General features: G+C 40.2%; 1 protein-coding gene across 2 annotated transcripts in view; it reads left to right on the top strand.

Annotated features, from left to right (window-relative positions):
• The window catches only part of SEMA3E (semaphorin 3E), a 169059-nt gene that overhangs the window by 88165 nt on the left and 63334 nt on the right, over window positions 1-17560 (top strand). For both annotated transcript variants that reach the window (XM_079975172.1, XM_079975173.1), the window contains exons 2-3: window positions 6978-7138; window positions 16314-16373. In XM_079975172.1, the coding sequence (XP_079831298.1) occupies window positions 6978-7138; window positions 16314-16373 (221 nt within the window). The remainder of the gene's footprint in view (window positions 1-6977; window positions 7139-16313; window positions 16374-17560) is intronic.

The following is a 17560-nucleotide window of genomic DNA, read 5'->3' as shown; positions in this document are numbered from 1 at the left end:
CTACATGTTGAGCAGGGGGCAATGAGATAGGTGTGCTAGTTTGCAAAGCAGTACCTTAGTTCCTCCGAAGTACCATGTTTGGTGACCTTCAAGTTTTGGGGTCTAAAGCAGGCATAGGCAAACTCAGCCCTCCAGACGTTTTGGGACTACAATTCCCATCATTCCTAGCTAACAGGACCAGTGGTCAGGGATTATGGGAATTGTAGTCCCAAAACATCTGGAGAGCCAAGTTTGCCTATGCCTGATCTAAAGGTTCCTGAAGCATTCACTCATTTCCCCAAATTCCCCCCTCTCCCAAATTTTCCCATTCAAGACTCAGGAAGGTTTTGATGATGTTCAAAATAGTTTACTCATTTGCCTGATGTTCCCTGATACCAAGGTGAGGGATTCTATGGAATGCAGATAGAATTGATAAGAATAATGATCTGTTGTGACCTTCTTGTGTTCTGGCTCATTCCCCCCCCCCCTTTTTTCTTTTCTTCCTTCTCCTTCTCCTTCTTCTTTCCCCTTTCTTTTTTCTTTTTTTCTTTCCCATAATGGCTTATGTTCTATGCCATGTACTTTGATATTTTTTGTAGTTTTTTAGCCTTTTCCATTATTATTATCAAGGATTTTTCTTTTGTAATTTTGGTTGTTTATATTTGTTTGTATTTGTTTAAAGCAAAATAACAAAAATAAAACAAAATAGTTTACTCAGTGTGTATTAATAAATCACCAAGAACTCAAGGACTAATGAGAGGCATTGACTCTGGTGAAAGCTTTTGGAGAATAAGAGGTTGATCAGAGAAAAATATAAACCGTTTCTTAGTTGTGATTGTTTTTAACATACAAGTAGAACAGTAAACTATGACAATACAAGCAAACATTGGTGTACGGTGTCTGTTATATCTCAGCTCTGGACCAGGTGTTGGGTTTTAAATTAAAGCTCCTGATTAAGAGGGTTGCATTTATTTTTTTCCTGGAAGCAATTAATATGGAAATGATCACTAAACTTCCAGTAGATTCCACTAGATTTTCAGAAGACACTTTTATGTTGTGTAAAACACAACGTAAGGAAATGTCAGGAAGTCAGAATACGCTGCTGCCTGAATGTTCATGACTAGACAAATGGTGGCTTGCTTGTATGAATTCATTTCTCGGATATTACTTCAGAGTTTTCATTGGAGTCAGTTCATGTGATTAGCTGATACATATGACCCAGAACTGTGATGGGGCTAAAAGCTCTTGGCATTGAACTTCTCTGTAGAGATACTGCCCTATTCTACGAAGGCAGGTCACTGTGGAGCAGCCACCAAGGAAGGCATCCTGCTTCAGTTGACCATGATGTTCAGATAATGTACAAAGAAGTGTTCTCTTACTCATTTCCAAGATTAGTATGGCAGTGTTGCTGGCTGGTTTTACAGGTATATCATATCCCTTTCTCCATAATGTTGTGATCCCTCGGTGGAGAGGCTATAACTCAGTGGCACAGCATGTGACTTTGCAATGAGGAAGGTCTCATGCTCGCTTTTCACCTTAATTTAAAGGATCTTAGATAGCAGGGCTAGGAGGTTCCTCAGCCCAAGACCCTGAAGAGCTTCTCCCGGTTAGAGGAAATAATACTGGATCTGAGTGGGTCAACTGTCTGACTTGGTGTAAGGGAACATCACATGTTCCAGTTTAAACGATTCTTGGAAATTTGCTTCTCTGAATTATTAGTGTGACACATTCTCAGTCCCACAAATCTGACTCAGCTGTACAGTTGACATCAAGTACGTTGCTGACAGGAGATTGTCTGTCACATATTGATGTCAATAGAAATTTTGATTTGGCAGAACAATGGGAATCTCTATTATCTAGTCTCAAATGAGTTGTAAGCCTCTGATATATATATAGATAGATGATAGATAGATGATATAGATATTCTGAAATGCAAAAGAACCCTCCCAAACAGTAAACTTTATGCCTACCCTCACTCCCCCCTTTTTTTAATGTCTCTTTCAAGTTTGTTTTTTGAGAAGAGACCACCAATAAAATGGTTAACATTTTAATGCTGTTCTCTTCCAAAAAATCTGAAGGACGATTGAAAAAGGATACTAGAGAACTTGTTTGTTTCAATATTAGATTAGGGATTTTATTAGATTATAATTACCAGTTTGTTATTGAATTAGTTTATTTGAAAGGGTGCTCATTTATTTGTTTGGAGAGGAACCTGTTCCTAAGGCTAAATTGTAAAATCTGAAGCTATACAAGTTGCTTAATGTTCATATGTGGAGTTTCTGCCCCACCCCATTTGATGGAAACTCCAATCTCCCTGTGGAAACCTGGGAGGGGAAGCAAACACCATAATTCTTTGTGATCATGAACTTTGGTTTCAGTAGGATTATAAAAAGACTCCTGCCATAGATCTTGGCAGGTTTGTTATGTTTTATATTTCCATTGTTAAGATCTAAAAACAGATCAGTTTCAATGACACTAGCTGAATTTGATATGTGTTCACAAAAGAGCATAAACCAAGTTCTTATAGGAGATGACAGAGGAAAAATTAGGAAAATAATTTCAGTCATACAGAGCCGCTTAAAAATCTAGACAGGCTGTAACCAATTTTACAGTGTAGATGTGTCTCGTGTTTTTACAGCCTTTTGGATTCTGTGCAGTAATAGCAACCAGATCCAACTGAGAAGGGGAAATGTAAACCACTCTGTCTTGCTTGTCTTCAGGATGGCTCCAGTAAAAAAAGAAAGAAAGAAAGAAAAGTGTCCAATCTTTTCTTTTCTTTTTTAAAGTGTGAGGATAAATTTCTGGACTTCATGAAACACTTAACCTGCTCTAAGAACAATAATCACTCTATTTAACTTCAGATGTTGACTTGTCTTTATGAATTACAATTCGCTTTTGCACCTCCAGTTTATGGCATGGGAATGCTTTAAAATAAAGCACAACTTTGAACAATTCTGCATGCCCGCGGACGAGATTGCTTGAGGTATCTGGTCCATTTCCACTTTCTGGTAAAATCTACAAAGAGACATTGTACTGTCCCTTCCACATACACCCCGCCCCACCCCCCTGGGTGGCATGAGCAGCAGGGCTGCGTAGACAGCAATTCTCCATCAGGCCTTCCAACCACTGGCCAGGGGGTTGGGTTGTCATCTAATTTTGCTCCCCCTCCAAACAAGAAGTCTTTCTGTCTTCCCCCCACACCTGACTATGTCTATCATTTTTTAAAAAGGCGTTTTTTGCATTCTCTTCTCCAGCAGGTACCAAGAAACGTAGACAAATTTAATATCTTGGTAGCCTGCCAACATCCTGACAAATATTCCCAGGTTTAAGAATGGCAGGAAATCCATTTGACAGCCCTTTACTAAATTGATAGTTGAAGACACGAGATGCCCGTTAGATGGTCTGCTCACATTACATGAACTTTGTAGATTATTACATTATACAGTCTGGGATATTATTGCTTGGGACATATGGTAACGTGGACCGTTGCTCCATAAAGAAATCATGAAAGGGGTCCCTTGCATATTGATGAGTTCAAAATGCCGCTCACCAGTGCCCCACATCTGGAAGGCATCTCTCTTGAAGGATGCTCCATATAATTACTTGAGATTGAGGAAGATTTCACAAGAGGTTAGAGAATGTGTGAAGTAGGTCTGCTTGTGCAAACGATATACTCTGTAAAATCTTTCACCTGTCTGTCTGTCAGAAATATCTTGACAGCTCTGACTGGAATATCAACTAGGTGTACAATAGATAATGACTGAGGTGCCTTCCGCTGAAAAACTATCGGGGGTCATATGATTCACTGTTCTAAGAGAATTTTTTTTTTTTTTTCATTTTGGTGCTAACTTCAGGCACCTTTCTATAAAGCTTCCCACTGCGTGACCAGGCGGCGACAGCTCCAGTCCCCAGGGATCATAAGGAAGGAATAAAGACTCTGACAACATTATATGGAATTAAAATTAGGCCACAACTTTATCGAACTTCTGAATGTAGGAAGACCTTGGCTTAGGCCTTGGGTGTGTATCCCTCCCAGCCCCCCAACCGGGGGGAACTGGGGCTCATCAGGGTAAATGGGATATGGGGGTGCTCTGCCAGACGTAAGTGTAGCAGGCAGCCCAGCCCATATCCCTACACGCAGGGCAGTTCACTGATGACCTTTCGATGTATGGCCAGTGACACCAATATATATATAACCCCTTTAAGAGGGGGACCCTGGAATCACCACTGCAGGGGGCTGAGTCACCACTTCATGCCCCCCCCCATATAGGGAAGAAAAGACTAAAGGATTCCACCCAAGGCCATAACCGCCAAAGTTGTGATGAATTGCTACGGGGAAGACAAAACCTGCCAATGCAGGAAAATGTCTTCCCAGATCTGCAACAGCAACCAGTCAAAGACCGTAGCAGCGCCCGCTAAGCAGGAAGAGAAAAGTTAACCTGCAAACAATAAAACATTAAACAAAGGGAGGGGAGGGAGGGTGAATCTCCAGAGCCGACTGTCTGGCTATTGTCGGCTCCACCTTCTATTTATAAATGGGGCTGGCTCCACCTCCCAGCAAGAAACTTGATTACTGAGGCTGGGCGTGAACCTCCAAAACTAACACTGAGAGGCAAGCCAGCCCCTGTTTGCCAGTAAGCTCTCTGGGAACTGTAGCACCATGAGCGATCCTGCACTATACAATGTATAGTGTGAGTGCTCATTATTAAAATGAAATATGTTGTCAGTTTTCACACTTACCTGAGACTAAGAGTAACCTGTATCTGCTTAAATACACATCGAATCAAACTGGGAGAAAAATATTGTTTTCCCCTCATGTGTTTCAGTTGAGAACCTCTTTTACTTTCAGTGCAAAGCATTGGCCATGAGATCCTTTTTGCTTGTGATGAATTGGTGCTATTGAAAAATGAACATCAAAATGTACTAAGATTCCGTAAAAAAAAAAAAAATGTACTAAGGGATGCTGAATATTGTAAATATTTATGCACGGCCTATTGTGTCTGGTCGCATGAGAACAGGATTGAAAAGTCTCTGCTAGGGCTCTCTCACCCAACAGTACTTGCCACAAACCTAAACCCAGGAATCCAGCTATTCTCCTTTTTATTTTATCTAGCGTTTTTCTTTTAGCCAAAGTGCAAAAGCCAACTGGTTTGAATTTTTGAACAGGGGGTAAGCCTCAAGATGGGTCCTGTGGAAACTAGCTTTCTCCCTTCCTTCTAGAAGGTTTCTCACCTGAGATCTTAGTTGGTTCCCCAAAGATATTCAGAAGGAAACTAAAATCCTTAAACAACTCTTGACTATTTCCAGAACATTCATACCTTAAAGATGAGGCTGATGAAGCGTCTCTTTTCCCCTGCAAGCTTTTCTCGCCTCCAGCTAATGTTCTCCTGCCCCCAGTGCACAAGTGTAAGCTTGCTCGAGAGGTAAGAGTAGACTGGAAAACAATCTCATGTTAGGTTGAGCTGGGCCAAGTGTCATTGACTCGGAAGGCTTCAAGAACACACAAGTTAGGAAGCAGGCCAGGGTTTCTCTTAACTAAGAACAGCAATAGGACATTTATGACAGAACCCAGGTATAGCTAAGGGTTAGTATCTCTTAGTGACCAAACTATATAATGACATTATCTACACCATCACCCATCACTTGAGATCTTTCTTTCTATATTTGAAAGAATATATTTGCTACATCAGACCTGGTGGTGTGGTAGTGTATTTTTATTCACCACATATATTTATATACCTTTTGGCCCAAAGGCTAATGCAAAATAAATATCAAATGAAAGTACAATGCATAAAATACATCAATCAAAACAATATCAAACAGCAGAAGCAGTCTACATGTCTAAGGCTCACAAGAACTTGCAGCTCTTTATGGCAATGGTTCTGAAGTAGAAATTGTTTTGATCATTTTCCAAGGCTGCAAAAGAAATGGCCTTGCTTTTTCATCCTTGCCAACATGGGGTTGACAGGTTCAAGACATAACCATAAGACTAGATGCATATTTTTGAATAATAGTCACCAAAGATATCACAGCAATGGTTACACCTCTTGGAGACATAGACATGCCTTGTAGTATCTTGTAATACCTTTCTTATGGCATCTTTGGTGGTTGTAGGGTGTTGGGGGTTTTTTTGAGAAGAATTTAATTTAGGATATATAATCTACAAAATCTCTTTTCTTAGTCCTGTAGTAAAAGGTAAAGGTAAAGGTAAAGGTACCCCTGCCCGTACGGGCCAGTCTTGACAGACTCTGGGGTTGTGCGCCCATCTCACTTAAGAGGCCAGGGGCCAGCGCTGTCCGGAGACACTTCCGGGTCACGTGGCCAGCGTGACATCGCTGCTCTGGCCAGAGCCAGAGCCAGAGCCAGAGCCGCACACGGAAATGCCGTTTACCTTCCCGCTGGTAAGCGGTCCCTATTTATCTACTTGCACCCGGAGGTGCTTTCGAACTGCTAGGTTGGCAGGCGCTGGGACCGAGCAGCGGGAGCGCACCCCGCCGCAGGGATTCGAACCGCCGACCTTTCGATCGGCAAGTCCTAGGCGCTGAGGCTTTAACCCACAGCGCCACCTGCATCCCTAGTCCTGTAGTAAGCATCAGCAAATAATTGTGTGCAAAATCTAGCTACCCTGGTATAAACTTGTTAGGCATTAGACGGTTTATGTCAGGACAATACAGTTGTATAGCTCTGGCAAGTAGAAGGATGAAAGAGGACTTTCAGTTGATTTAACCTTTCTGATTTTTTTTTTCTAAAGATATCTTTCTTAAAAAAGGAAGATTCTCCTTATTGTGTGATGTATTGAGAAGCAATATTGAATTGGAAAGCTCTCCACCCAGCCTTCCTTTAAGGTTCAGGGAATTCAAAAACGAAACCCCAGGTATTCCATAAAGTTAAAAGCTTGGGAAGATCTAACTGTCCCGGAACCATTTCCCTAATTTCCCAAGGGAATATGAGTGTAAGGCTTTTCAGCACTTATAATGTACACTTTGGTTGTGTTTCAGAGCTCTGGGATTTGAACAGAACATCAGTCTTCCATAGTCCATCTGGATACCTCGGCCTTCATGTAATGCTTCTAGATGAGTATCAAGACCGGCTCTTTGTGGGAGGAAAGAACCTGGTATATTCTCTCAGCTTAGACCGAGTCAGTGAAAATTACAGAGAGGTAACTATATATGCTACAGTAATAGCAATACATTCTTTATAATGTGGGGCTCTCTCTCTTTCTCTCTCTTTCTCTCTTTCTTTTGTGGAGTGGGAAGGAGGTTGGCTTACTAAATGGAATAGAAGGAGCACAATACTCTGGGAGCACCATTTGAGCAAGCTCATTCCAAAATGTCCACTTCAATGAGACCTCATGCAGGTTAATTTCCTCGTGTGCCAAGATCTTGCCTTGAATGTAACACATAACTGGGGTAATTGAAAGGTATTGTACATAATTTCTCTCTTTTTGGGGTATTCACTTCTTGCCTTTACTTTGAGTGCACAGTTTCTCGTGGCTTCATTTGTGCAGTCTCTTGCCTCTCCGTTGCTCTGCCTCTTAGTTGCCACTAAGTTCAGTTGTGTACACGCTCCCATTCACTCTGCATCAGTGGTTCCCACTGTTGATTTAGAAAGCAATGTATGTATGATGTTGGCCTCTACAGTCATACCTCGGATTGAAGTAGCTTCGGGATAAGTATTTTCGGGTTGCGACCCGGAAGTAACGGAGTTTGTTACTTCCGGGTTTGACCGTCTGCGCATGCGCGAGCAGTGAAACCCAGAAGTAACAAACTCTGTTACTTCCAGGTTTGACCGTCTGCGCATGCGCGAGCAGTGAAACCCGGAAATAACAAACTCTGTTACTTCCGGGTTTCGCTGCTCGTGCATGCGCAGACAGTCAAAATGGCATCACGCGCATGCACAGAAGCGGCGAATTGTAACCCGAAAACGTGGGTTGCATTCGCTTCTGGATGCAAACAGGGCTCTGGAACAGATCCCGTTCGCATCCAGAGGTACCACCATATTTGTATCTACCCTGTATGTATCCTGCCATGTTTTGATACATTTCCGCCCCAAGCCAGCTTCAATCCAAACTAAGAGAAAGAATGACCTGTCTGCATTTTAAGCCACAAATGTTTGTGCAAGCTTAAGGAAGGAAGGATTGCTTTGTGCTGGAGGTAGAGATTGGTAGAGCTGTAACAAAAATAACAAAAGCTAGATGCCATTTGACATGAAACCTCAAAGATGTTAGATCTGAGGTTTTGGTTTCATTTAACATCTTTCACCTTTCTACCACCACTTGAAAATTGGATGGGCATCCTTCCAGCTTGTTGGAGACTTCAGAAGCTCTACTTACATGCCAGCAGTGGAGAATCCACCTATTTTGTGAATTATCTTTTTTTAAAGCCTGACCACTTTCATCTGCATCAATTCAAAGCATCTACAGCACATCTAAAGAAGCAGCTTTATCTGATTACCATGGTATATAATTTCAGGATGATAAGCAGGTGCCGCAAACACTCAAGAGGTGTCCATATACGTTTATCTCAATAGGAAAGCAATCTCTATAAGAAGTACCATCAGAAATACTCAAGACAAGAATAGGGAAGATTTACTGTAAGGCAAGCTATTATTTCCATCTGATTATGTCCACTGATAGCATATGGATCCTGGATTGCAAGAGGCTGCAAAGGCATTTAGAAAGTAATGTGTTTTTCAGCTATTAAGACCCAGTCTGTATCCTATGAAATGACACATTGAATATTCAATGTCTGTTTGCAGGAGGAATATTTATTCCATTTGAACAGATTCTTTAGATTCATAACTATTGCTTCACTTCCTGCATAGCTCATTGTTTTGCCTGGAGGCTTCAGTGCAAGACAGCCAAATACCGTAAATAATAAGTATTTGTGAAACACTATGCAAAAAAAAAATGTGAAAGGGGGGAGACGAGTAGAGGAAAATAGTCTATATTATTATGCTGTCGAGAAGCAGCATTGCAAGTTTTAGTTTCCTTGGGATGAGAGACAACTGGGGTCTTACAGTATCTTAAAAAATGTTTTATTTACAAATACACACCTGAACCACAGTGGAAGCAAGCAGACCATTAGCAGTTGATAGGGTGGGGCAGAGGTGTTGCATTCCTTATTTGTCTCTTTTTAAATTTCTATCCTGAGTTATCCAATGTGCAAAAGAAAGAAAAAAGGTCATATTATGAATGAGCGATGTGTTGCTTAGGCTCCTCAACAGACCTGAGACCTATAGCATAGGATAATCACAGAGCAGTTTACAGTATATACATGAAATGTTTGCATGTAATAATTCTGCATTTAATAATAATTCTACATAATAAAGAAGGCTGATCGCTGAAGAATTGATGCTTTTGAATTCTGGTGCTGGAGGAGACTTGAGAGTCCCATGGACTGCAAGAAGATCAAACCTCTCCATTCTGAAGGAAATCAGCCCTGACTGCTCACTGGAAGGACAGATCCTGAAGCTGAGGCTCCAGTACTTTGGCCACCTCATGAGAAGAGAAGACTCCCTGGAAAAGACCCTGATGTCAGGAAAGATTGAAGGCACAAGGAGAAGGGGACGACAGAGGACGAGATGGTGGGACAGTGTTCTCGAAGCTACCAGCATGAGTTTGACCAAACTGCGGGAGGCAGTGGAAGACAGAAGTGCCTGGCATGCTCTGGTCCAGGGGGTCACAAATAATTCTACCTTAATGCTGTCAGATTCCAACTAGGGGTTGTGTTCCGATTAACGAACGTGTAGTTGATTGGTCATCTGCGTCTTAACTGAAATCTTGATTAAACCCGTCCAAATAGCTGCTTTTCAGTTTGCAGCAAATTCACCACAGCTGCCTTTTTGTGTGTAAAACAACTTGCAATTTCATTAACAAAAACTATCACTCGTTATTAGAAGGAAAAGCCTTTTTTTATATTTTCTCTTTCATTCCCAATTACAGAAAGAAAGAAGTACTAAGATTAAAAAATTAGGGCTGAGCTGAAGTCCTCCTAAAATGTTCAGTCCCAGTCTTCAGCAGAAAAATTGAATGGCATTTCTGTGACTATTTTCCAGGAAAATAGTCAATTTTGGGAAGTGGGGCCCAGGTTATTCATTGTAATTTTTCTGCCATGATTTGTTAGCTATCTTGGAGGAGTTTTTCTCATTATTAAAGGCAGAAGAGTGGAAATGAATGGGTTGACTCCAACTAAATTACACACAGAGTAGACCTATTGAAATTAATGGACCCAAGTAAATAATGGTCATTAATTCCAGTGTGTCTACTCTGAGTAGAAATAGTTTTGGATGTAACCCACAATTACAATCTGATATAGTGAGGAATAATAATGTATGAGAACAAGTAAATAATCCTGTCTACTTTCCCCTTCTAAAGACTAAAGTCAGCAAAACTAACAGAAATACTTTAATTACCGTAATGGTGCACAGTCTTAATAAATCTCTTTTTATCTTCAGTCCCATGAAAAGGGATTGTATTGGATTCGGTCAGATTGCTGTGCTGTTCACATTTCTCCAAGAGTGGCTAAGAACCGAGGTTTTATTTAGCCCGCTTGGCTTCAACCTGATGGATGAGTCTGATTAACAAATATTTTTCAACAACAGAAAGGAAACATGTTCATCACAGATGTGTTCGCTCTCTCATTAAACAATTGAATGATATCTTAGAAATTTCAGCAAGAAGGAATGGTTTAGGAATCTCCAAGGATGAAGCAATAAAAACTTGGGTGGATGTAAAATGCACTTGGATTTTTATGAGGCCATAACTTGAAAATAACTTAATTGGCAAAGAATGTAAGGTGGTCACTCTCTCTGGGCTCTTTACTTTATGGCTATTTCTTCGGGTCCCCAAAGGTCACTTGGTTCAAGAAACACATTCCAAATAAATTAAGTAGATTAGCACTTGTGAGTTGCTTGTTTGTGTGTCCGGGTCCATGTGTGTGTTAAAAAAAACACATGTACAAAAAAGTTCTACTATGAATTCCCATATTTTCCCCTCTCTATCATCCAAGGAACTCAGGAAGATTCAGGAGCTATCACATTTAAGCTGGGTTGGAAGAGATTCCATTCACTTCATCACTCAGTCAGCTACCTACAATATGCCAAGCATTCCTTTCAAATAAGATTAGGGCTTCTTGTGAGGCTACATAGAGGTTAGATGGGATTTTGTACTACTGTATATGTCTCATTTGCATAGCTGCTCTTTTTTTATGCTCAACATGGTTACATTTATGTTATATTAAGTAAAGGTAAAGGGACCCCTGACAATTAGGTCCAGTTGTGACTGACTCTGGGGTTGCGGTGCTCATCTCGCTTTGTTGACCGAGGGAGCTGGCGTACAGCTTCTGGGTCATGTGGCCAGCATGATTAAGCCACTTCTGGCGAACCAGAGCAGTGCACAGAAACGCCGTTTACCTTCCCACTGGAGCGGTACCTATTTATCTACTTGCACTTTGATGTGCTTTCGAACTGCTAGGTTGGCAGGAGCAGGGACCGAGCAATGAGAGCTCACCCCGTCGCAGGGATTCAAATCACCAACCTTCCGATCGGCAAGCCCACGAGGCTCAGTGGTTTAGACCACAGCGCTACCCGCGTCCCTTGTTATATTAAGTACATATATCTAAAATGGGATATAGATAGCCCATTTTATCATTTTCTCCAAACTAGGGTGGAATATACACACACATAAAAAACGCTGTGAAAATCCTTTTTTTAAAAAAGTTTTGCATAGCTCACTGTCTGCATCTAGTGTCACATTTGTATATTGCACTTTACAACACATTTAAAACGCTTTATTTGCAGCTGTGTAGCTGAGTCCCAGATAACACACTGGGAAAAACTGTATCCCCAGTAGGTTTTTGTGGGAAATTGCAGTCAAATATAACTACCAAACTCAGGGCTAGTTAATGCATGAAGGGGTTAAGATCATAGAACTGTATTCCTAGACTCAGCTAGGTCACGCCCCTCCCCTGGAAGGAAGTTAAGTTTCCTCCTTTGTTCGCGCTCTCTCACCACGTGAGCTCATTGAGATAAGATGTGCCTGAGCTTGCTTACTACAAGATAGGACTTTTGTATCCCAATATTTCTGCCTGTGCTTTTGATGCTGCATGGAATAACATATGAATCTGATCTTTGGAGTTTGTAAGTAAAGCATGTAAACTTACTAATGGTGTGGTCTGTTCTTTGCAAGAGAGGTAGAGAGGGGAAGTGCTGAAAACAGACTAGAAAAGGATATTGAAAAGGTCTAATGGCCTACTAATCCCATGCTTCACTGTGATGCATTATTCAGTGATTTTAAACTCTGCTGGGGGCTCTCTTGCTAGGGAGTGTGTTTAGCCCCTCACTTTGGATCTAGGGATTCAGTCAATTATTTTATTAATTACCCCACATTTTCTTTTTGCACTATACTATCTAATATATTCAAAAGCAGGACATGGAACCTGACTACATTTTCTTTTTTTAATCATTATTATTTATTTATTGAGATCTACTTTACATGTAACATATAAGACACACACAATACAATATGACACTATACAATACAATACAATACAATACAATACAATACAATACAATACCCTCCTAACATAAAACGTACGTACACAAAACTATACTATACATACCTATAAACCTACCCCACACGAACACCCACGTAGTGACTTTTCCAACCATTCTCATTGCACTAGTTTATTTTTCCTATTATCTTAAACGCATTTCGTTATTTCTTTAATCTCTTCCTCCATCTCTACTCTACTCTAATTTCATTCTATTCTTTTTCTGGATTCAATCAATATCTGTCAGGAGTTCTACTTTCTCCACATAGATTTTAAGATATTTCTTAAAGAAAGTCCATTCCTTATTAACTTTTTGTACCATGTTTCCTCTAATTCTCCCGTTAATTCAGCAATATGAAAGTATTCCCTCATTTTAGATAACCAGTCTGTTTTTGTGGGGACACTGCTACTTTTCCATTTTTTGGTGAATAGTATCCTTGCCACCATAGTCGCATACATAAATATTGGTCTGGCCGTTTTTTAAAATTTCTTCTGTCATGATCCCCAAAAGAAAGGATTCTGGCTTTTTTTCAAATGAAAATCTAAACATCTTTTTCAGTTTGCTATAAATATTATCCCAAAATCCTACTATCTCTTTGCACTCCCACCACATGTGTAAGAAGGTGCCTGCCCCATTATTGCATCTCCAGCAAACATCACTACAGCTTTTACACATTTTGGCCAATCTGACTGGCGTCAGGTACCATCTATATTGCATCTTCATTACGTTCTCTCTTAAATCATAGCATGCCTGACTACATTTTCTCATGTCATTGGTGCCAACATGCACCATGGCCACTCACTCCTCCCCAACACTATTAGCCATACTTTCTAGATACATCCACAATCTTTGTGCCAGACAGGTAAGTGATCATATAGTCTGCCTGCCCATCACACACCCAACTACGTCCCTAACTTTCGAATTGCCCACTACCAAAATGCTCCCACCTCTAGAGGTCTGTCTTTGACCCAAGAGGATAACTGCTCATCCCCCAACTTGTGGGGATCATCCTTATCCAAGAACCCCATTCTCTATGACAGCAGGGGAAATGTCCCCCAAGGAGCAGGACACAGCTGTCCCATCCACAAAAGGCCTTGTCCACCAAATTCTCTGCAATTCTTAGCTACTCCAGGCCTCAGGGGAATGGAGCCATTCCCCAAGGGCCAGTGATTTATGGCACTGAATAAACACAGATGACTATGCAAAGTGCTGGATAGCCACCACACCTCTGTCAGTAGTGTACACCTTAAAAAAAATAAGTGGGATAATTTTAGGTCACTCATTTCTAGTACTGATCTCCAGTGTATGGTCTAACATAGGCATAGGCAACCTCGGCCCTCCAGATGTTTTGGGACTACAATTCCCATCACCCCTGATCACTGGTCCTGTTAGCTAGGGATCATGGGAATTGTAGTCCCAAAACATCTGGATGGCCGAGGTTGCCTATGCCTCATCTAACAGAAGACATGTTTCAAAGCTACTTCCTGCTATCGTTTCAGCTTCCCCCCCTCCAGCATAAATTCCTTGCATGCTTTGTGTATTTCAAAGGTGAAATAAATGTGATGGATAAAGAAAAATTGCTCGTGTTGAAATTTACAAAATGCTTCAGACGCTGACTCATGGTCATGACAGTTATTGAATAACTCTGTCTGAACAAAAAAAGTCACACACAAAGGCCAACAAAATGTGTGCTAGTATAATATCATTCCAGCTCAAATGCTCTGGAGTAATCACTGAGCGATAGGGATTGCCAGTTTGCCAAAAGCTTGTCATCTTGGCAAGCTCCCAATACCAAGTTAAGGATGTAGTCATCATGTGGAATTCTCCAACAGTATATAATACCTAGGAAAATCACACATGGAGGGCTAAAGGCCACCATTTACAATCAATTAGTTTTTGGCTTTATGTACTGTGCAAACATAGCTTACATTATCTGTGTGGAAAATATTCAGCAATTAAACACTTGCAATCAAGGAGAGGGAATGCATTGTGCAAAGGCTATAAATCCACTCATGTGCTGTCTGTGCATATGTGCAAAAAGGATGTTGGCCAAGTTACTTTCTTCGGGTGAAAGGTGGATTTATCCATGGTAATACCCTTTAGTTGGCTCCATAATCTGCTGGTGAGAAGTTGCAAGTTTCCACGTTCTTGAACTTCATCCTGCTTTTCAAACATAAACTGTTTAAAACTCAGTCGGAAATGGATAATGGTTTGGATTTTGGCTGTCCATTGGGAATGCCCTGGAATGAATTGACTTATTGGACAATTGTATGGAGGCTAGATTATTTATCTGTTTATGTGTTTATTTACATGATATATTGATTCCCACCCCATCAAAAACCATTTTTGAGGAGGCTTACGTATCATAAAAACAATAAACAAAAAATACCAGCTGGCAAGATAACATAACACTCTCCCCCTCAAAAATTGAAGATGGGAAAAACAACATCTAGCAGAAGGAAGAACAACTGGATATTATTTTGGAGTGAACATTTTAAATATTTTGAAGAAATCCTGCACATATATACAACTGACAGACAGATAGCTGGAAGTTCTGTGTATTTTTATTTCTTTCCATCTATTCCTATTTCTTTTTTCTTCTTATCTTTCTCTGTTTCATATCTCTTTGTTACCTGCTGATAGGACTCACCTTTTTTCTGTTTGGGACAAAAGTTGAGATATACCTGTGAGAGAAGACCTTTCCTTTCACCTCCTCCTTTTTTGCTTTTTAAAAATTATTTTTGGGCTTAGATTAGTTTGTTTTTTATTGCATTTTGAAAAATCTTAATAATTTTTTAAAGCCTCATTTTGCCTATTGCGTAGGCCAACCCATCCAAAATCATTTCTTCCTCAAGTATCCATGAACTTCTGTAAATGTCTGAATTTGTACTGCCTATCACATAACCTCAGTTCCTTCTGATAAATTTTCACTTTCATTCTGCTCAGTCAAGAACAGAGGCTGCTCTCCATACAAGGAAAGATGAGCAAGAGGTTGGATTAGTATAAACTGAGAATTATAGCCTCATTTTACCATCACTGCATAGGTTCCCAGTGCTTACAGGACAATTCTATACCTCCCTGCTGGTTTCAGATACCAATCCTGCTACAGCAGACAACATTGCCAGATTCTGCAGAGCAGCATTCAATATCTGTCAGATGATAACCTGTGCCACAGGCTAGATGTGATGGGCACTCATACTGGAGTGCTCTGTAGAGTGATAGCTGTGGTCTTATATATACTATCTGTTTGCACTCTTTCACCCTTGTCTGATGTTCCTAACCCTTCTTTTAGACTTTCTTTTTTTAAAAAAAATATATATATATTTATTACTTTTAAAACTTGCAAAAAAGAAAAAGAAGAAAGAAGACAAAGGAAAAAAACAAAAAAGAGAAAAAACAATACAATACAATATATAAACTATACAAAACACAACCTTAACACATTAAACTAAACACAATAAACTAAACTAAACAATACAAAAACAATTTAAAAGCATATTCTTTTAGACTTTCTCAGCCTCTTTTGGATTCTTATGGATTCTTATGTATATATTCTGTTTTAACACATTTTAGTTTAGTTTTTTTTAAAAAAAAAACAAAACGTTTTTTAAAAAAGATTTTAAATGATTTTAAATTATTGTAGCCCTCCCTCCTTATGCTGGTCTACGACTATAATAAAGATTTGTTGTTGTTTTTGTTGTTGTTGAGGGTGCTCCATACAAGGAAAGATGAGAATTACAGATCCTTTATCCCGATTATTAAATAAACTCATTTTATTACAGATTCATTGGCCTACTACATCCCTGCAGGTGGAGGAATGCACAATCAAAGGAAGATATGCTGTATGTATTAACTGGAATATTCCTATTTACTGAAGGGAGGGGAGTATCAGAGCCGGGAACCCCTCTTTATGCAAGACCGCTCTCTCCCACATACACAGGGCCCCCATTTTACATGGCACTCAAACAGGGTTGATGATGTTTGCCTCCTTTAGCATCCGCTCATGAACATGAGGGCACAGCCCCCAATTGCAGACCCTCCAAGTGCCCCTATTTTCCAGGGATGTCCCTGATTGAGAGAAGCCGTTCCTGTTTCTGATTTGATCTCTGAATGTCCTGCTTTTCCGAAGGACGTCCCTATCTTCACTGGAGAAATGTTGGAGGGTATGGAGTTATCTGATCCCTGAGCTGCCTATAGGCAATCCTGAATAGGGAAGGTTTTTTTAAAAAAATGTTTAATTATGTTTTTATGTATGTTGGAAGCCACTGGGCAACCCAGTAAGATGTGTGGGGTATAAATAGTAATATTATCATTATGGAATGGGATGTCCTTATTTTCATCAGAGAAATGTTGGAGGGGGGAGGGAGAGAGAGCGCTTGAACCTGCCTTCATTCTGGCTTATATGTTATTCCTTTCCTTTGAGATCATAGAAATGAGGCTTAAGCCCTGAACTGACCACCTTAGATGCAGGAGAGGCACACAGGTGTATTCCTGTTATCCGCATGTTATAAAAAAAGCTGACCAGCTGCAACATAGGCCACATTGTTCTAGCAGCCCTGGTGGGTACAAGAGATAAGCAGCCAGCACTTCTTTGATACCTGGTGTAACAGCTGATCAGATCACAATCAGCCCAACAGCATATTCCATAAAGGTTATAGCACTGACTGAGGGAGACTCCTAGGTGTATGTAAAGAGTTCTTCTGTTATTTTAATGTGACACTGAGGCCCATCTGAACTTCACAGTTCAGAAGGCTGCACATGAAACCATCTTTAAGGTTATAGTTTCGAAGAGAGTAAGATGTTACCATGGATAGGTTATAAAAATATTAAATACTGAAGTCACTTTCTCTCTGCCATTTAAAAATAACTTCTTCTTTTGACTTCCTAAGCTTTTTATCTCATATCTGTTTCAGAAAAATAATAATTTAAATCATTCCTGAAACATCCCCTTCAAAATTCTTTCAAAATGCATAACTCAAAACATGTTGATTTTGATGCACCTTGCTTATAACTTGCTTCAGTCCTGAGC

The sequence above is a fragment of the Podarcis cretensis genome (assembly GCF_951804945.1).
Source record: "Podarcis cretensis genome assembly, chromosome: 5".
Taxonomy (NCBI): Eukaryota; Metazoa; Chordata; class Lepidosauria; order Squamata; family Lacertidae; genus Podarcis; species Podarcis cretensis.
The sequence above is the reverse complement of the archived record's forward strand: the minus strand, read 5'-3'. Positions and strand labels throughout refer to the sequence as shown.